Genomic DNA, 21,619 nt, shown 5'->3' with positions numbered 1-21,619 from the left:
CAGAATCACAGAATGATAGGAGTTGGAAGGGATCATCTAGTCCAAGCCCCCTGCCAGAGCAGGGTCACCCAGAGCAGGTTGCACAGGAACGCGTCCAGGCAGGTTTTGAATGTCTCCAGAGTTGGAGACTCCACCACCTCTCTGGGCAGCCTGTGCCAGTGCTCTGCCACCCTCAAAGTAAAGAAGTTCCTCCTCATGTTTAGATTGAACTTCCTACGCTCAAGTTTGTGCCTGTTACTCCTTGTCCTGTCCCTGGGCACCACTGAAAGGAGCCTGGCCTCATCCTCCTGACACCCGCCCTTTAAGTATTTACAGGCATTGATAAGATGCCCCCTTCAGTCTTCTTTTTTTCCAGACTGAAAAGACCCAAGTCTCTTAGCCTTTCTTCTTAAGAGAGATGTTCCAGTCCCCTAATCATCTTGGTAGCCCTTTGCTGTACCCTCTCCAGCAGTTCCCTGTCCCTCTTGAACCAGGGAGTCCAGAACTGGACACAGTACTCCATGTGCGGCCTCACCAAGGCAGAGTAGAGGGGGAGGATGACCTCCCTCAATCTGCTCACCACACTTTTCTTGATGCACCCCAGGATATTCCCCTCAGTGTTTAAATAGCGAGGTGCATAAAGCAGTCTTGAGCTTCACTTTTCTTCAAAGAGCAAACCTTCCTTTACAAATGTCAGCAGCAACAAGACCTTCAGTTTTTTCACGTTCCATGACAGGCAGCAAAATCTTCACACACATCTAGGGTATATACTGGAAGTTTCATCCATGGCAGCATAAACAGCTTCTTTGTTCCCACCTTGGATAGGCATGACTATAGGGGAACTCAAGTTTTCAACACACAGTTTCTTTATTCCTTGTTCACCTCTTTTGAAGAATCAAGACTGTTTTGTGAATGACCATATCTCCCCTTGCTGACTGACTCCCACGGACTACATTATTACTATCCTCCCCCAAGTTTCCACCTGACCCCTAATTCTGAGTGGCTGCCAAAACTCAGGCTCTACAAGTTGCTTTAGTTTCTTTGGATCTTACTCCCCTACCAATCCATAGTTCCTCTTAATCTTAGGCCGCAGATGCCACCTCATCAGATCCTTTAAAATTTCTATGGCCTTTCTATCTAACCCTGTTATTATCTCCAGCAAATCTTGTAGACACCAAAGAAATTCACGTAGATGTAAGTAAAGGAAAACTACATTGCAGAGGAGAACATTGTGAAATACATCTTCCAATTTTTACTTCTAACTGTGCTATTTCCTGATACATGAATCTTCTAATCTCAGAAACCAACACAACTTAAGAGTTCAAAGAATACATTGTCCTTTAGTTTGTAATTGTGTCAGTTGTATGTTTTCTTTCCTTAAGTACTAGTAAAAGAAATTTTCGTAGGGGGTAGGGACTTTTAAACTGGAAACTCAACTTTCAAGTATATATCAGTGACTTAAAAGCTCTACTAACCCTCAGTCAAAAATTTTAAAAGTACGTACACAAAGTTAGTGTCCTAAGTCAATACCTTCATGCTTTTCACTAGTTATCCAGTGCATCATAGCTCAACAAAAATAAAGATACACAATTAGTTCCTTTTTTCAATAAATAAAAAATCCTTGGTTCCTGGATCCGCAGCTGTCAAGTTACTCAAATTCTGCATAAGATATTTTGAAATCCCAGCAAAAATATTTACCTTTGTACTTGAAAAAATGGCCAGTCAAGAAAACAAGTGGAAATTCTTGTTTCAGGAATTTTCACTAGACTGTTAAGAGTGAAAGCCATTTAACTGCTAAGTTTTCCATTTGTTCAAGGAACGCAACTTCAGCTAGGCTTAAAATCAAGAGCATAAGAGAAAGATATGACGATTTTTTTACTGCCATGGCAACTTTGTGTTTGCAAACACAGAATGGAGAAACTTACATTTTTCTGTGATCACTGTCCTAATGTCTGAACTGGAAGTTTTATTTTTCAAATTCTGAGCCAATGTAAAAACAGAATCAAGCTGAGGATGTCGCTGGTCCAAATCTGCCTTTGTTATCTGTTGAGAATTAGGATATGATTTTTAAGTCCAAAAAAGCAGAATTTAGTTAACATCATCTGTAGTATTTGTAAATAAAACAAAACGTGTATGTGTCACCGTGAGTAGATGGCTGTTCTCGTCATTATTGTAACCCTTGAATTGTCACAGTATTATAGCGCTGCTTTAAAAAGCAAAAATATTCTGAATTACAGTTACTGAAGATCCAGAGGTGAAGATTAACCTGTACAAACCACAGAGTTACCAATAGTCATTGTGGAATATTTTACAGTATCTATTTTTCACTCTCTCATAACTTATTTTCCTCTTACCAAGCTCTCATCGTTTATATGGGGAGGAAGAAGAGATAGAGAAGAAAAAGAACAGGGAGGAACAATCGGAGTACACATTGTATAAAAAACAAGAGTTATTTCACTGTGGTGTACCAGGGACTGATATTACAAGTATTATAAAGTTAAAAGAAAGTGTTTCTAAAGTTACTGTACATCACATTATTCTATCAATTCCAGATTATGTTAGACACCCACAGAAACAGTTTAACATTTGTTTATAGCCTGCAGCTTTTACTCTACAGTTACTCACGTTAATTGATATCAAGTCAGATAAAATGAACCTTAATGGTACCATACATCTCACAAATACTGCCCTTAGTCATGGCTCAGCATAGCATGAGCTATCAACAGAAACAAACATTTACATCATAAACATTTATTTTACAACTTTTAATCATTTTAGCATGTCTCTGGAAAACTGTTTAGTCTAAGTAGAACACAACAAAACTCATTAGAAACCACTGGAGAGTGGATCATAAAGGTCATCCTCCAAGCAAATATGAAGCTGCTCCAAAGTCTTCAGCATAAGCTATCCATACATTCTCAAAAAATATATCATTTTCAGGAGTTATTCTCTATTTAAAACAAAAAAATAGCAGTGCCTAACTCACATAGGAATTAACAGGAAACAGTAGAGAGGAGAGGAGTGTAATAATGACAGCATTTAAAGTGTAATTTTCAGGTTATGCATTTACTGCAGTCAGTTTTGTTGGGTTTTTTTTTTAACACACGTGATTTCTTTACTGAATGTACAAGCTATTAAAGTGCAAGCAATTTTCCAATCCACTAGCATTCAAAAAAACCACATACTTTCATTCGTGCAATAGTCCGATTGATCTCTTCAGTATTTCCCACGGTGACTATGTTTGACTTGAGCATCTGGTCAATCAATACCAACCAGTCAGCCAGCTCAGTTGTAGTTTTATCCAGATCAGCCGGTGCAGAAAGTTCCAAAGCCTGCCGAGTCTGAACAGGAATTTCCAATGAAGAAGATACTAGCACCACCTTTTGGACATCTGAAACAGAGTTTGTGGGTTTTGTTAAAGAAAAAAAGTCATGGCTACATATGCAATTGTGGGAATTACAGAGCAGGGGGTGGCCGTAATTACTATAAATATGCAACAACATCTACAAAGAAAGCACAGCAAAATTTGCATTTGAGGAATGCCAGAAACTAAACAATCAGAAATTCCTTTTCCTTTTATTTTAAAAAAAGGCTATTAATTATTTCATTGCAAGCCAAAGACTCACCCAAATTATTCAGCCTAAATACAAAACAAACTTGCAAAGGCAAAGTGACATTAAATCTAATGAAACAAAGCTAAACAGTGTTTGACACAAAAGGGAATTGACCCTCACTAAAAAACAATCTTTTCGTTTAAGATAAACATCTAAAATTGTCTTCCTCAATTTTGTATTATGTGTCGGAAAGGTTTTCTCCACTCTTGGCTCGGCATTCACTTAAGCACAAGTAAGTTGAGCTACTGCAATAGATGCTTCATGGACTTGGCAATACACGACTGTTCTAAGAAGGGACAGATGCCTGCTAGTTCAGCCCCATCCTTTCTGTCTTTTTAACCTGACACTGCAAAGAAGTGAGGAATGAGCTGAACAATAAGGTTCACTCCAGAAGCTGTGTTTGGTTGTGTTATAGTTCCAAGAAAACACTGTTAAATCAAGCTGAGCATGAATATTACACACTTGCCTCAAGCAATGAAATACAGGAGCTTTACTTAACAAACGCCCTCTATGAAAGGAAAACAAGGCGAATCAAGGTTTTGAAATGCTTAAACAAAAGTTGGTTTTCCTCCATTAAATTTTGTTTACTGATGCTGACTTGAAAAAAGAAGAGCTAATTTACTTAAGTTCAAGCTGTTCAAGCTGTAAATTCATTCAGGCAAGGGCTGTCTTTTTTACCTAGTTTTCTGAAAAGGAGACCTGGGCATCTTGTTTACACTCTGTATCTGCTGATCTGCCTCCAACGACTTAAAAAGACAGCCAGTGTCAGTGCCTGATACAAGAACGTATCGTATTTAGACAGCTTCCCCTACAAGATTCAGGAAGATCAGTATCTACCAGATGAGAATGATCTATCTGTGTCCCTGCTGAGCTGAAAGACACAGAATGGCCTTTTTTTAAAGGACTGCAGAGAATCTCATGCAGGAGAGATACTTTACAAATAATTAGCTGTAGGGAAGTCTTTTAGTGGATCTTAATTACTAAAAGGCATGACTACAAGGTACAAATCCACAGGAAACTAGGCTGTCACAAACAGCTATTTTTGGTTTTTATTCTGTACCTAGTACACTGACTCCTGATGAGGAGGCCTAAGATTTACTAAAACTTTCCTCCATTTCAAAACTCTTAGGGGAACCCCAAAGGACTCCCCCAGTCCTGAACTGCAGAGTGACTTTTTTTCCTAACCAAATCTTCCCTCTTCCATAGTAACATGAAGGCAGCCTCAAGTACAGCAATGGACAACATTTCTTATTTCCACTTGTCTAAATTCATTGGGAAGGTTTTTCTTTTTGGATTATTTTTGACTGCAGAGAGGTCAAAAACTCAATACAATTAAGCACAAAAGAAGGAATGATCACTCACCAGAAGGCTTGGTCTGTGTAACGAGACGAGACTGCTCAACAAATGCCTCCAGTTCTCGCATTCTGTCAGGCACTTCTCTGAACACCTACAGCCCAGCAGAGAGGAATAAAACCAGTAAGACAATCTACATAACAGCAAAAAAGTAATCAGTTATTAGAAGACAAAATATTCTACACCATGCTTGCTACAATGGCATGCCTCAGATACATTTCAATGAATTTCTTCAAGGTATCATTTAAAAACAATAAATATGCCAACAGGTACTCAGAGTGTTATTTCAATACATTCCAGTGTCTTACCCTAAATCTTGGAGAGAAATAAATGAACTGTTGTAGACAGGTTGTTTACATGTTTTTTACTGCCTAAGCATCAAAGCTATGACTCATTATTTGACTACGCTTCAAAGGAAAGACAACGCAAAGCATGATTTGTGGTCATCAGTGACAGGGAAGTAGAGAAATACAGAATTAATTTAAAAAGAAAAAAATTTTACCGCTAAAGTCTACTGTAGTGAGGACAAATTTCCCTACTTTGTTTTTTAAAACTTTTTAGAAGGCAGTGATGGAAATGTAATATACAAAGGGCAGGGCGGAGGGAATATCCCATTTTCATGGCTGTGTAGGTAAAAACAGGTATTTTTTCCTCTCCGTGAACTATCAAAAGCCCCTTTCCCCAATAAATTCTTGCCTCCCCGCTCCATAATACAATCCCGAGTAATTCTATTCCTTTTTCACTTGGATCTACAGGCTCTGCTTCAAAATGGTCTAGATTTACTCCAACCAGCAAGTTCTTTCCTTCTCATACACTTACCAATGAGATTGAACACTAGAATTTCTAATTTACAGCAGTTATACTCAAGAAGAATCCCAGATACACTTGGTAAGATTTTCTCACTAAGCTTTACCACAGCTTTGTTCATTTTCCTCTTAACTGCTGCAAACATCCAACTTTTCTATACAGCAAAGGTTTGTTGTGATTCTCTCAATTTCAAATTTATAGGTTACTGCTTGTCTCAAATAAGTAAAATATTTTTGATCCAGCTGTTTAGAAGAAAGCTAATACAAAAGAAAAATCAACAAACTCCTAAGCTAAACTAACTCAGTCTGATGGAAAAAAGTTTTCACTTAGACATGGATTGGAGCACATTTCCTGAACATGCCCGCATGGCTTCCAAGACATTTTATGTACGTTTTGCAGATACATGGAAATGAAAACAACCATTCCAACTACACTACTATATTTTCAACTTCAGGTACCCAATGCTGAAGAAATGCACACCTTATTCCACCTCACATTGAGGGACTGCAGGCAATCGGAAAGTTTGTCTTTTTCCTGAAGATCAACATTTTTATCCAGAAGCACTTCAGGTTCAGTTCTGTTCAGCCATTCCAGTTTGTCTCCCTGTACGTCCATCTCTTCACTTAAGGCCTAAAGGGACAGAAGAGTTTCAAACTGAAGAAAAATGCATACATGTTTAAACAAAGGGAGGGGAAAGCTTTCCTTTAACGCCAATATTTAGAAATTTCCCTGGAAGTATATAAAAGAAAAGCTTCCATTTTGGTTTCTATGCTATATCTAGAAAGTAAAACGTTTATTCAAATATCAACATTTATTGCTAACTGGAAAAAACTCACAAACCTGCAAATAGCTGAGGTAACTATACAGCTTCATATTATGCAGAGTGATTCTCATCTCACAAGACGTTTCTGTTTGATCACCTCTGGATGTATCCATAAGGCAACACATTGTCAATCAAAATTTTGCCTGCATTAATTTTTCTTTTTTTTAAAAAAAAAAAAAAAAAACAAACTTGAAAACTAAGGGCCCACTCCTGACATGCATTATACAAGTACATGACAGATCACTACCATGTACTTCCTCTTAAGGAAACGTACTCAAACGCTATTAAAAAACTAAACATAACCTTACAACTTCATTTTGATCGAAATCCCACAGTCTTCTTTCTCTTTAAGCATTAATATGCAGGTCAGATCCTGCAAAAAAAAGTTTATGCTTGGATCCCTAGTGACTTTAAATTTACTGTGTTATCATTTGCCCACAGACCACAAATGCTGTGAAGCAGGAATCATAAATTTTGTCTTTAAAACACTAGAATAAAAAAATTACAATAGCAAGTACAAATCATATTTATCCACCCCAATATTTACGTTAATCTCTGTTACACAAGTATTATGGAGGTGTGCACAGTAAAGTGACAGGAACACAGTCATGGAAGGGAGATCACTGAACAGAGTACCCTGCTACAATAAGCACTATATCAAATAGTGCCTTTCCTAAATTTTCAAGGGTCTACCTGAAAAGAATTTTTTTTTTTTTAACCCCGTTATATCCTTTTTAATTGGAGGCTGCTCCAGAAGCTCTATTTAGAAATCTCCTTCTCATTCCCAGACTGTATTTATTCCTGACTGATCAATTAACATCTGTTATTCCCACTTCCCTAATACTAGCCTTTAATAATAGCTCATCTTCCCCTATGCTTTCTTATCCTCATCATCATATTCCTTCTCATTGTTCTTTGACTAGACAAAACAAGGCAAGGTCTGAGTTTGTCTGCAGATGAGTTCTTCACCCTCCTGAACAGCCCAGCAATCTTACTCAGTACCTGTTCTATTGCAAGCTCACCTTTCCTTAATATACATAAGCAAAATTGTGCATCTGTTCCTGCATTCACAGAACCAAATTGGTACTTAATAATTTCCTATCTGCGTTTCTCTAGCAAATTCTGCTCTTTCCCCCCTTATTTCAGTTCTACCTTTAATTTCAGGAATCTACATTAAGGTAGACAAGAAAAATTAAGCTTTCATGAGTCATACAGCCAACGCTTAACTGACACAAAACAATTTTAGGCAAAACACAATTGCAGCTACTTTACATCATTTATACACATTTGTTGGAAGTTCAAGCCTTTCCACCTGATTTGGTCTATCAGAGGTTATTTGTTGGTGTTTTTTTGTTTGGTGGGTTTTTTTGCGTTTTTTTTTTTTTGTTTTGTTTTTTTAATTGCTGATTTTTAAAAAATGAGCAAGCAGGATGATTGGATTTACTTCTCCTTCCATTCTTTTAGGATTCTAGAAACATTCTCTTACACACATCCTACAAACCAAAGACATTTTGTTGTCAAAGCCAGACAAAACAAACAGGAAAAATACACATATACATATGCACCCAAGTTACTTGAAATGACCAAAACCATTATAGTGTTAAAAAGAAGGTTAAACAAAATCTTACACATTACAAAAGTATTAAAGCTGCCCAGTAAATGGGACAATGGTGCTTACTTACCATTTTAAGCTTATTGGCTTTTTGCTGAAGTTTTGACAATTATAAAGTTGACTCAAGGGCATTAATCTCCAGTGAAATCCCACTTACTAAATTATATCAGTAGTACATCTGTTTCTCACTTTCTGCTACATAGCCACCATCTTCTGGCTAGATAACTATGTTATCAACTCAACCAAACTTCATTACAAGATGCATCTTGCTATGTAAGCAATCTCACAAAACTGTCTCAACACAACCATAATATTTCTTTGGCTATTTATAATGTGAAAATTCCCTTCCCCAAAATCCACGTCCTGATTTTGCACAAGACATACATGCGCATACACATATACACACTAATCCATCTTGCCTGTAATTCTCGGAAGTTTTCGTCATGGCTGAATGCAAATCTTGTGTCCAGAGCATTTTCTGTATTTTCCAACCAGCAACGCAGCTCATCCAGCTTCTTTCTGTACTCTATCAGCTGCTGATTCTCTCCTTTTAGCCTTAAAAAGGAAAACAAAAAATCTACATGCATTTCTGCACCGAACACAGCATGTCGGCCCTACATTAATTCTGATGCAACAGTCACGTGTTTTTCAGTGGTTTGAGCGTTTTAAAGGATTCATTTTGGTATTCAAAGGATTCTGTCCTCATTACTAAAATGCAAGGTACTTCAAATTAATAATACCACCTTAAAAATAGATAAATTTCAGTTCCAAAGTCACAAAATAGATTTTTAAAAGTCTGCAGAAAACATTTAATGTAAGTGACAGTAATGACACCACCTTCAGGCCTAATCATTGTAAGCCACTACAAGGCCACTGTTAGTGAAAGGATTAGAAACGTCCCTAAACCCTCCAGGGTAGGAATTCCATAAACCACACAAAGTTTTAATGGAAATCCTCAAACTAAGTAACTAAGAAAAATCTTATTACATTTCTAAAGGTATCAGGAGATGTTAAAAAGGTATAATTATATAAATATAGCCTCCAAAAATAACTATTAATTTCAGGGATTTATCCTCATACCTTTTTTAACAAGAAAGAACATAGGGAAGACCTTATTTTCCCAGATATGGTGAAAATTTGTATATTTAATTTCAGACAACCTTGCTCTTTGATCTTTTAAAATAAATTAAAGGCTATTTCAAAATGGATTGTCATTTCGTTCAGAAAATACCTAATCAGATGGATTAAATCATTGCAAGCCCAGACTTAAAGATCTAATGTTATAGTATTGTGGAAATTTAAGAACAATACAAGTGTTTCAATTAGTGTATCTTTGACAATGAAAAAACGGAAATCAAGGTAATGTACTTACAGTTCAGCTTCAGCCAGAGAAAGTAGCTGGGTATTCCTTCCTAAAAAAGTCTGGCTTAGCAATGAAATTATTTTAAAGACAAAAGAAAATTGTAAGAAAGGAAGTTTTGTCGTTGTCATTTGGTGGGTTTTGTTAAGCACAGACTCACTAAGCAGTCAATTGCAAGTGCATTTATGAGAAATTGGTTCTAGAAGACAGTTCAAAACAGAGGTCTGAATGTCAGTAAAATTCAGATTAATGACAGCGTGCAATAGAAAGCACTATCTCTCCCAGAGTCTTCTAAATGAGATTCTCTTCATCACATCTGGTCAGACATCCAAATTTCTGATTAACTTATTACCTCTGTTTTCTATCCATGACCTCGGCAGTGATTGCTTTCCAGCGTCTATTCAATCCTGCCAGCTTCTCCTGCAGGAAGCTCCCATCTGTAGCAGACAATTTCTGTATGATCCCTTCCCCAGTTCTGTTCAATGCTGAAACACTGGTCTGATGGCTGCTGACTCCCTCTTCAAGTTCCTGTCAGAAACATAAAAGCGACACAGAATTTTATTACTGACCTAAAGTGACTTTCATCTGTGGCTTATAATATGCAGGATGAATCCTGGGTATATATTATTTTACTAAAATGGGCACTTAAACCATCTTACTTAAAATTGGATGCTGTTGGATTTAAGTTATTAAGAGTCTGTTGTTGAATCTAGTTCAATTTTCTAATGAGCGTCGTAAAAAGATAATGATACAGAATAGGCTGCCGAATACTACTTAGGACCACAAGAATTCATTTAAACTGTCAGCACTAGAATCCACACTCATGTTTGATTCCTTTCCTCTTAATGTATAGCACTTTCTAGTAGTGCTAACAGATGGTATGACTTTTTTTTTAAACCAGCTCTTTTCATAACCTATGCACCCGACTATTTCTGTAACGTAATAGTATTGTAGCTAGGATCATTATGGCCATGGTCCCCAGACATCACAGAAAAATCCATGAAACTAAAGGAAGTCAGAAGATGTCAGGATCAAACCTTCAAATGTCCCTAACCACTACAAAAACCATACATTGTTAGTAAAAATTTCTTTGCAACTAGATCAGGAATAAGATTATTCAAGAAAGAGAAGGGAAATGCCCTAGAAGAAAACTCCAAGCTGCAACAGGGATAAAATACAAACTGTATGTTAGGTAGAACCTAAATCCTGGACAACCATTATCCCCAAAAGAAAAGAAAAAAATTCTGATCCTTAAAGTTATGTTTTCTCCTCCTTATTTAAAAGGAAGTAAAGCAGTTTAGCTAAACAGAAATGTCTGTTCTTCCGTAATGATGAGCTAGAAAGACATTAGGGAATTAAATTCCAGAACTGAAGCCCAAAACAATCAAACCTAAGACATCTGTAATTGGAATCTTCTCTTCTCCTAGATTGCTTACACAAAGCAGGATCTTGCAAAGTCATTAGTTTAAAAAAATAATTTTCTAAGTTAGAGTTGACCATTGTTGGGGTCCATTTTTTTAATTATGAGTTGAAAGTAAGTGAAGTAATATACTGGATTTCTTAACCAATTAATGTATTTTTAAAGCTGTAACAAAACTTATAAAACAACAAAAATTACGCCAACATTTCAATTATCAAATTCTCTCAAACCCATCCATACTAAGAGTCATCATAAAATCCCATACTACAAGCAGGAGTGGAATCTTCCCTGCAATTGAAAAATAAATTTTTAAGAGTTACCACTTTTTAAAGTGTAATTGCACAGCCTCATTTCAATTCTCTATATCTATATAGAAAACTAGAATTTTAGACAAAAATCTCAACTTTTTCCAGCTTGCTCATTTTCTACACAAATCATACATACCTGCTGATGCAGCCCAGCTGTCTGCAGCTCCAGGCTGCCATCTGGACCACGGGCATCGGCTAATAACACTTCAGCTTCCGTTATCCAGTGAGAGAGGTCATTGAGATCACAGTGGAACTGCCTCCACACCTCAATCGCTCTATCAAAGCAACTGAAAACAAAGCATTGAGAAATTATCCCAACCGTTTTGGTGAAAAGGCTGTGATTCCTACTCCAGTGAGTGGAAACTTCCCTTGCAAAACAGAAAGGCTAACGCACAGCCTGGTTAACCAAGTCCTAGTTACCGACAGCTTCCTGACATAGTAGCAGCTGGTAAAAGCCATGAGCACAGACTGTTTGTTAACTTCCAGCTGAAGGAAAAAAAGGGCCGTCCTAAGCAAACTTTTATTTCTATCACTTAAAAAATAAAGATTGATTAGCTGCATCAAATTAGTCTGCAGAACCCTTTTTTTCTTTATTATAAAACGGTTCAGATATCAGACAGTGTGGAACATGAAATATGATTAATTGCTCGGTTTTTTATTATTTTTTTTAAATTCGTGAACCATGGGGTGCCGGTGCCTGGAATTTAATAAGTGAAGGTGATTTTGATTATATAGAACTGATTGTATTACCAGTGGGCCTGCATAAGTAGGTCTTACACAATTTAATCACACAATAATTCACCAGGCATTTCATTATTATTATCACCTTTGCAGACTCAAATTAAAGCGTAGCTTAACTTGAAGGGCAACATTTTCTAGTATGGAACAGACTGAATTATCACAGTCAGAAGGTTGTTTTTAACTAAAATGAGAGTTCTACTATGTTAACAAACTGACACAAAGAGCCCGTGAATGTTAAAGAAGAAAACCACGTCAGAAAGTCATAGAGAGAGGGGCTTGCTTTCTATTTGTTGATTACTAACTCTAAGCATTATAAAGCAAATAGGACAGATGTCTCAAAAGACACAGGACTTAAGAAAAACAACATGAAATCTACATCCATGCCAATGGACTGAATAGTATCCCATTCCAAACTGATAAAATAGCCTTCTTTAAAGACATAGGAGGCCAAGTCTCTTGCTAATCAGAAGACCCTCTAATAGGACAGAGGAAAGATCTCATCTGCAGACCATTATTTTTGTCTTAAACAATTCCAACAGCAAAGGCTCCAGGGTTACTGCATATATACAGATGCAATCTGAAATTAGCAGCATAACATCAAAGATATGTGAAACCAAACTTTAAAGAGCTACCATTGCATCTATTTTCTTCACTAATTAAATTCAACAATCTCAGAGTTTCTAGTGAGATTATTTTCATCAAAACGTTATCTCATTTTTATCAAGACAGCCATATTTCTTGGCACATACAGGGCTTTTTTGTTATTATTATTCTTTATGTGGGCCAATCTCAATAAAGAAGAAAGCCTTAAAAAATCTCTACTTAAATTTTTCTGACCTTACCTCCTAGTTCTACCATTTCAGTTTCCTGCATGTATCTCGATTCAATACACTAGATGAATCCGTAGATTGACCCCAAATCTCAATCTCCTTTTATTTCTCAGGTACATTTTAGTCTAACTGAACAAATTGTCTCATGATAGTATCTCATTCCACATTTAATGAGAAGAGATATTCCAAGCACTTAAAATAGCTTAAAGGAATATTTTATTGGCTTCCTCCAAAGTGAAAGTTTTTGGGGGAGTTTTGAACACGACTTTTTCAGAATCCAGAATTTTAGAACTTTGGAGGAGAATGCTCTGAGATACAAAGGTTTAACTTCTGTTTTAACTTTTCTGTTGTGAGACTACAGTTCCGTCAGTATTTTGATGAGATGAGACCAAGTTTCACTCCGGTTTGGAGCGCAATGCGCTTGTTGCTGTTTCACTACAGACTGCCTCATCTGAGAGATGAAAGGACCAAAGTCCTGTCACCGAGACTTGGCTACTTCTTCCCTCCTCCGCAGGAATCCACTTGCTTCCAAACCACAGCTCATTCCCAAGACATCAACACTTTTAGCACTGGGGGAAGTCCATGGCAGAAAGAGCAGAATTAGCAAACCAGCAGTGTTACAAACAGCTCAAAGCAGCATTAAGCCCATGCACACACACACAAAACACATGCCTGTTTTACTTTACACACATGTTCAAGTCAAACTGACGTCAACTGCATTTAGTTGAACACTTAAACTGTACTTAGCAAAGCTTCTCATTCAACCTGTGCTTGCCTACATTAGAGTTTTTATCAAAGGTTTAACTACTTAGCTGGCACTCAATCACAAAATCATTACTACCTCTGAAAACTAAATCAATCTTTTGCCACAGACTTCATATCCTGTTTCTCCTAATTCTGTCAAAATCTCCACCCAATCCACAATAGAAAAAAGTCAAAGATTATTAAAGAGAGAAGGTCTTCTAACCTTCTTGCTTATACTTAGGGGAATACTAGAAAAAGCAAGAATAAACTTGGTTAAAAATTCTTCTTAGAAACAGAAAGGGTATAAAAATACTCATGACAAAATACAGCATTTTAATATTGATACTAATATTGTCTTCATTAATCAAATTAATATTAAGTCAAATCAAATTAATATTAAAATTGCAGCACTTAATATATTCAGGAAGCTACATACTATTTTGCTTAAATTGCTAGTCCAGTAGTCCTTTTTGTATGAAAATTGCACACAATATTATTCTCATAAAAGAGTCAGAGCTTTGCAAACGTTATGAAGTTCAAGATTAATTTGTATTTGGTGAACCATTTGAGGAGGGAATCTGTTGCATTTTGCCAGTTAATCATAAACAGTCAGCTTGCTCTTTGATACACTTATCTTTTTCAATGGGAAGACTAGGTTTCTGGTTCACCCTGGCTATTTGATGAAATCAAATTTAAGTAGTAAATGAAATTGTACTCATAGTTACAAAAGGATGATATTAGTTAAAGCTTTTCAATTGAGTTACAGGGGGAAAAAAAGCATAACTAAAGCTTAGTGCGTGTCATACCTATGAAGACACAATAGCTGCAGCCATATAAATACAGATGGGCATCAGATTCCAGAGCAGTTGTCTCCAAATAAAGCAAGTGATGACAGGCAGACAGCAAGAACACAGAAAGTGGTACCTAGCTGGCACCACTTTTTTTTCTTTTTTTTTTTTTTTTTTTTTTTTTTTTCAAATTAAAAACCACTGAAACAACAGTGCCTGCTGTGTTATCAGACATTTGATGTTTCACTGATCCAGTGGCCCAGAATTTCTGGAGATCTATGCTTAGACAATAGCACTGACCAATTTTTATATTCCTACACATACACCACTGCTATGAGAAAGAGTTGAAAACATCAGCTTATGTAATACACACTCTTCCTAAAGACATCTCTCTAAAATACGCTACCAAGTGTGTTTTATGTCAGATTTCTGGTGCTACAAAGTAAGTGAACATGGCTAGCCATTACTTTATGGCTCTACAGAACTTCTGCATTAACCATTACCTTATATCACCATTAAAAAGCAAATACTGTAAAAGCAAATTAACTAGTGTGAGCCTTTGCATTTAAGTTGCACAAAATCATTTTCAGTCATTAAGGTTTTTTTGCACAGCCGCAATCTCAGTGCCTACTGCTGTTTGCAGTATAAGTACCTTTCTGAACACATACTTTCATATTTTCACCAATTCCAACTAAAAATGCCTTTCTTACTCACCTTTCCAAGTTTAACTAAGTGGTACTGAGTTTGTTTTTAAACATTTAAAGTTGATTCAGATAATAAGTGGGAAGAAACCAAAGCTTAGTTTAACTTTTTTTTTTCTTCTACTTCTTTGGCATAAGTAAAATTACAGCTATTTGATATTTGTGGAAAGGAAATAGGAAATACATTTTTCTTAAGCACTGATTTCAATATTGTCTTATTCTCTCTCAACCACAAAATTTTCTAGTATGGTCATCTCTCATCTTCAATTACTTAAAAAGATTATTGGCAACTACCGTAGGTGCTGTATTTTAAAGACAGCATCCTTTCAAACTTCTTGCCTCCTTCAAAAGCAGCCTTGAATTCTTTGTTAAAAGATGTCCTACTCAATATTTTTCTTCTACAACTTTGCTTTGCAATACTTTGACAAAGCAAAAATTTTATGGTTTATAAACAAATATTTATTTTATAAAGTAAAAACAATCAGCTTCATAAAAGCACCCAAACTGTTTCAATGTTCAATAATTCTGGCAATTATTGTGTAATTCTAACATACTAAAGCTGATTACTCCCACATTTTTTATCTTCATCATTAGGATACATTTGTAAAACGCTTCTATTCAAGTACATAAAATATTTACCGCGTGCTCACAGAAACCAAACATGCTTGACTTACCACTTACGATCATTGTACATTCTATTAATCCTGTCCCATTCCGCATTCAACTGGGTTAAAGCATCTCCTATTTGTATTGCCTCAGGTCCAGATGCTTCTAATATAACATCAGGCTGCTTCTCATGTATGACTGCAATTTGATCCCCAAGTTTATCCAAAATATCTTTTATGTTCTACAAGGATAGTAATGACACAAACCATTAGTAAAGTCAATATCAGCAGGAAATTTTAAAAAAAGGACCAAAAAGTAATCTCTTCAAAATACCATTCCAAAAATCAGTATCTACAATAAGATCACAACCATCAGCATCAGCAGTTTACAGATTAAATCAGTTTTACCAACTGATTAGTCCATCACACCTTTTTAAGCATATGTTCTTCTTTTTTTTTTTTTATGATGACGATGAATTATTTTATATATCCAATCTGTTCCTGAGGGAAAGGGGCACACCATGCTTCTCAAAACAGCAGTACCTTCATTATTAAACAAATCTGACCTGTGTCATGAAGACACTGTACATATTCCTTCTTCATGTAAAAAATAAGCCAACAAAACGTGACTTTATTATGCTTCAGGTAACCTCCCATACACACAGAACTGCAAAACCATAAGCTACATAAAAGCTTTAGATTTAAACAACAAAGTTAAAGCAATCTATCTCAAATATGGTTGAACTATGATGTGAAAATACCTTTAAACCAGATGCTGTTGTAAGACTGCCTTGGTATTCAGAGAACAAACAGTCCATGCAAACAGTGGAATTTACTTGTCTTTTTTTTAATTTAAAACAGTAATACTTCTAAAAATTCTATGGTCTGCTATTTGCTTCTTCTGAATACATCCTTAGAATATACCAAAATTTCAAAATCAGGTGAGAGACCTGCACCAAAATTAAGTTTTTTAAACCCATCTTAACATAAACGCTTCTAATTGTACTTAAGGGACCACAGAAGCAGAGTAAACAGGGACAAGAGAATCTCATCAACTAAACAGAAGAGTCACAGAACTGTCTCATTATTTCTCAGTGCATATTGATCCAGTGCACACTGAGCAAAAATACAATACAGCTATACAGTTGCTAAGGTGGTCTTTTTTCTTCTGCTATTCCCTTCTTCCCTCTGAATATAATACTTAGACATGCAGTACCTTCAGTGCATCTTCCTGAGTTGAAAAATCCTCATAGATGCCAGTATTTAGCTCTGGTGCATTCAGCAGCAGTTCAACATCAGCCATAGCCAGCAAGACTTTGTTGACTTCAACCAAGTACTCAGCTGAAAAAGGCAAGGTCCTAACCCCTGTGGTAAAGTGGCCTTTTAACCTCTGCTGGACAGGGATTGCCTAAAAACATGGAAGGTCATTTTATACTTCAAAGAACAAGCAATTTTCTGAAAAAAATCCTAAATCAGTAGACTATACTCAGAATAAGTACATTTCTACATTAAAAAACAAAACAAAGGCCTTTCTCGCAAAGTTACATAAATTCAGAAAGCTGCAAGTTCTGCAGAGAACTGTTTCTATATTTATAAAAAATGTTAGAAAACACTAGATATCATGCTTCAGAATGATCCTGAATTATTCTTTATTAAAACTCTGGGGAGTGGGAAGGGAACTGCTGTTTCTCTCACCTTGATCCCTACTGTGCCCAGAAATTGCACTTCTTGATCAAGCCTGTATCTAGTTGTGATGTCAATCCACTGTCTGCTTCCTTCATCACCAAGGACTCCCAGAAGTTACCAATTTACTGAAGCAGACTGTATTTTCTCTCCACAGTCTTTTCAATAAGCAGTCACATTTCCCAACCTTTTTTTAAATAAGTTAGTGCTCTACCGGTACCACAATATGCTTTTTGCAGTAATATGAGACATGAACTCCTCAAGAGCTTGGCAATTGTTGTCTGCTCTGGCTGTAAGACCAGGCTATCTAGCCAAGTACCATGTTAGCAGATAAGAAAGCAAGAACAGTAATTTAATGCAGCTTTTTCTTGGATTATAAATGATGGCCTGGATCTGAAGCATTAGGATGCCAGCTGCAAGATGCTATACTCTCCCCTGCCTGGCAAAGGTAGCAAAGCCAGGTGAAGCAGATACTCCAAAGACTGAAAGCAGTTTTTTGCTGAAAAGGTTTCTTGTCCAACAGGATTCTGTTACCATCTCTGAAAACAGACTGGTTCTTTAAAATCAGAATGAAAAAGTAAACCCACCTCCAAATACTGAAGAATTCAAGCAAATTCTAAGCCACCATCCTGTACTCAGTGAATTTGTGTCAAGTAAGACACAGACAGAGGTGCTCGACTGTATGATCTACTAACAGCTAAGAATACACTTAAGAGACTGAAGAATAAATGTATGTTCACAGGAATTTCAGCTAGTGAAATTTACTTTGCAGTTAGTCTGGGCTGCATGCACACATGCAAATTGCTAGCACAGCTGACAACCAGTAAAATATTAATCCCCACTAACAGAGTTGTTTGCAAACACCTGGCTGTATCTTCCTCCTCCACATGTTTCTGGAGCATTTCAAGTATGTCACTCAAATTAACTGGAATCTAACATATGCAACACGTGTAGTTCAAAAGAAAAAAGGACCTCAGCAGAAAATATATGTTCTTGTATTCACCATTCAGGATTTCTTCTCATGCACTGAATGGTCCTAAGGATTTTATTTGTTTTGTGTTGGTTTGGGGGTTTTTGTGTTATTTTATTAAGGAGACAGTCATCCCTGTATTGAAACTGGGGACACAGTTGTACTTCCACAAGACCTTCACCACCTTCACATACCAAACATGGTATGCTTTCAGTCATTCATTGCACACAAAAGTAGTAAGATGTACAGGCACATAAGCATACATTGAGCCTACTGAAAACAATTATTACAGATAAGCATCATAAAATATTCAGCATTGCTTTTGATTCAGTAACAGTGCAGCAAGTAAGCACCGCAGTAAAAACCATAAACTACTCCATATGCTTTAGTTACAAATCCAGCATCCTGGTCCCTGATGTTCCCCAAGCGCGTTTTCTTGAGGCGCTGTATATATTTTGTCAGCTTCCATCACTGAAATTTGGAGCAAAAGCCCAAGGCTTCAACAGTGGTATGATTTCCTGTGGAAGGAGAGGCCCCAGCTCCAAATAGATCAGACAAAGCTTGTGCAACTCAACGTATCTCTCCCCCAGTAATGTGGAATAAGCCTAGGTTTGAACAAACACCAGGATGCCTGCTGCAGCACAGATGCCTGCAACATCTTCACAAGGTGTTTTCTCTAACTCTCCATCATCCCACAAGTCCCATTCTCACATAGGCAACAGTCCAGAATCTAGACTTCATCCAAACGAATAGGTCACTGGACTTTATTATCTATCTACTTCACACATATTGCTTTATCTCCTATTAGAAAAATCTTGCACAAGATTTAAAATAGCATCTGTTGGCATGCAGCAAACTTGTTTTCCACTTGTTGCCAACACTGACACACACCAAAACTTTCTGCGTCCCCAGTAACACCACCCTGGGCCAAGTTGCTGCTCTTCTGCAAAGTAGTGAATTACTCCTGGTACTGTTCCTGCAGAGTACACCTCATCACTAATCTGCTTCAGCTGCCTCCCATCACTGAGACGATGTTTCCTCCTTTCACAACCCTCCTTCTTAAAGGCGAACAGATGTAAGCATTACAAACACATTAGTGCTTTACTATAGCTGAGTTTTAATTGTTCAGCTGTTCTCTACCTTGCATTGCAGTCTGGCACCTTCTAAAATGCAGCATAATGTACTAAAAAAGGGAAAGGCAGAAGTTTGACGTAACTGTCTCACGCAAGTCAAACACCTAAATGTCACAGAAGCTGGGTTTTATGGGGGTTTTGTGGTTTGTTTTTTTTTTTTAATGAAAGAAAAAAGAAAAAAACAGGCAAGCAAACTCTTTTCTTAAGCATCTACAAATAAAAAGTTAATCAAAGGTTATTTAGGAGGAGATCTGACTGGATGACTTCATAGCCCTTTTCTACTTTAATTTCAGTGGTGACAGAGCATGTTTATTAAATTTGGTCTCTCTGAATAATAGGAAGAATGTAGGACTGGGAGAAAAAAGGGAATACTTGGTTACTAGTGTACATTCTATAAAAAACCTTCTCAATGAGAGCTGATAAATTAATTTTAATTCAGTGGTCAAATAAAAATTTGTTTCCTCCTACACTTAGCATCTAGTTTCACCTGCAATTTAGATTTTGTTTTCAGATTTTCTTCCCCTTTTACACTTATGTGTATTTTGAAACAAAATCTATCAAAGATTCGACTCAAGGAGATACTCTGACTTGCTTCCAAGTGGATTTTGGAAAATATTGCTCAAGGAATTGACATAAAATTAAATAACTTACTGTGAATGTTAAACTACACAATCATTTTAACGAAAAGCGTTTACCCAGTCTAATCTCAGATCACCACACATGATTATCATCTTTACAAATAAATACGCTCACTTTTTAACCATTCCTTGCCCCTTCTCTCTCATACTCAAAATATCTCATAGACGGTTTTCTAGGAAAAGTTAAAATCTCAGGCCCATTGTATTTGTTCTTCTGGGTTAATTAATGCAGTCAGTAAACAACATATATGGGGGCGATGTAGCTAATGGTTCATATTTAAGTAACCCAGAACTTTCGCTGTAAAAAGCACAATAGGCAAACAAACATATTTTTTTTTATTACAGGAATAATACTTCAAGAGCCTTCAAGATGGTGTCTGTGTTTCCGTTTATAGGAAAAGCTGCTCTGTGCCTGCAACAGCAAATTCACTTACCATCTGCAAAATTATCATTTTCACTTCAAAACAGTTTTCTAAAACCTGTAAAAATCTCTCAGGAACTTTAGTGAACTAATTACCTCTGCACTTTAAGGTTTAATTTTTCCCTTTCCCTCAATCCAAGCCAAGTCAGAATAGCGCAATTTAAATAAATACTAAAGCAAAGTTAGAAAAGAAGGAACTCAAGGAGCTACAAACTTCCAACGCATGCTTTTCTAGCTAACAGATTTGTGGTAAAACAAGGGTTATTCAGAAGTACCTGCTATGCAGAAGGGTTACCAATATTTCAGAGACACTTGGCTCCATAATCCTTAGAAGCATACATGAGGAGGAATATTTATGCTCCAGCTACTTCCAGGAAATCAATATATAAATATATATGACCTTCAAGCACCATAAGTCAGTCCTCTCCTCCACTCTCACTTACAAAAACAATAATAATGTATTACATAAAAACTTAATTGAAGTCTACTCCCCAGCTTGGTGGATGAAATCTTTATTTCCCTCCCTGTTTGTTCATTTCAATCACTAGTTTCTACTTCTCTGCTCACTACACCTTCCTTACATCAAAGTGAGGATTTGAGCCAGCCGCACACCAGTGGGTCAAGAATTCATGGTTAATGCTTCTCAGTCCTGAGTTGAGACAAGCAAAAAGCACTGCAATTTGATATTTGGCAGTCTAGGGACCCCATGGATGCATCCAGGGTTTCCCTTTCCTCAACTTCATCAGACAGACATCGCCACTGACTAAAAGAAAGGGGAGGGAGAGCGTTCAAGCACAGAACAGATGGTAACAACTGGGGAGAGGCAGTTTCTGTTGCAGAATTTTAGCATTAGGGTCCTCTCTGGTGTGGAGGGTAAGTCAAGTCTGGTGGCTTGAAGAAAATTCTGGAGCAACTGTGTTAAACTAAAATAATGGACATTTGGGAACGCTATTTGTCCCTTCAGAAATGGTATGGTCCCATACCATTTTTGGTGTTCAAAAATTAGCAAAGCAGGTAAAAGAACAAGCCATGAAAGTAAGATAAGGTCACCTGAGACAGGCTGGCTTATCACTCAAATATCAGAAAGCT

At 36.7% G+C, this 21,619-nt stretch overlaps 1 protein-coding gene across 4 annotated transcripts in view; it reads right to left on the bottom strand.

Annotated features, from left to right (window-relative positions):
* The window catches only part of UTRN (utrophin), a 391,112-nt gene that overhangs the window by 228,154 nt on the left and 141,339 nt on the right, over window positions 1-21,619 (bottom strand). For all 4 annotated transcript variants that reach the window (XM_063329232.1, XM_063329233.1, XM_063329231.1 and 1 more), the window contains 9 exons: window positions 16,902-17,093; window positions 15,755-15,927; window positions 11,413-11,563; window positions 9,901-10,076; window positions 8,608-8,743; window positions 6,234-6,383; window positions 4,956-5,040; window positions 3,165-3,370; window positions 1,905-2,022 (listed from right to left, as the gene is read on the bottom strand). In XM_063329232.1, coding sequence (XP_063185302.1) covers window positions 1,905-2,022; window positions 3,165-3,370; window positions 4,956-5,040; window positions 6,234-6,383; window positions 8,608-8,743; window positions 9,901-10,076; window positions 11,413-11,563; window positions 15,755-15,927; window positions 16,902-17,093 — 1,387 coding nt within the window. The remainder of the gene's footprint in view (window positions 1-1,904; window positions 2,023-3,164; window positions 3,371-4,955; window positions 5,041-6,233; window positions 6,384-8,607; window positions 8,744-9,900; window positions 10,077-11,412; window positions 11,564-15,754; window positions 15,928-16,901; window positions 17,094-21,619) is intronic.

The sequence above is a fragment of the Chroicocephalus ridibundus genome, chromosome 3 (assembly GCF_963924245.1).
Source record: "Chroicocephalus ridibundus chromosome 3, bChrRid1.1, whole genome shotgun sequence".
NCBI classification, from domain to species: domain Eukaryota; kingdom Metazoa; phylum Chordata; class Aves; order Charadriiformes; family Laridae; genus Chroicocephalus; species Chroicocephalus ridibundus.
Note: the sequence above shows the minus strand (reverse complement) of the source record. Positions and strands in the feature narration are given on the sequence as shown.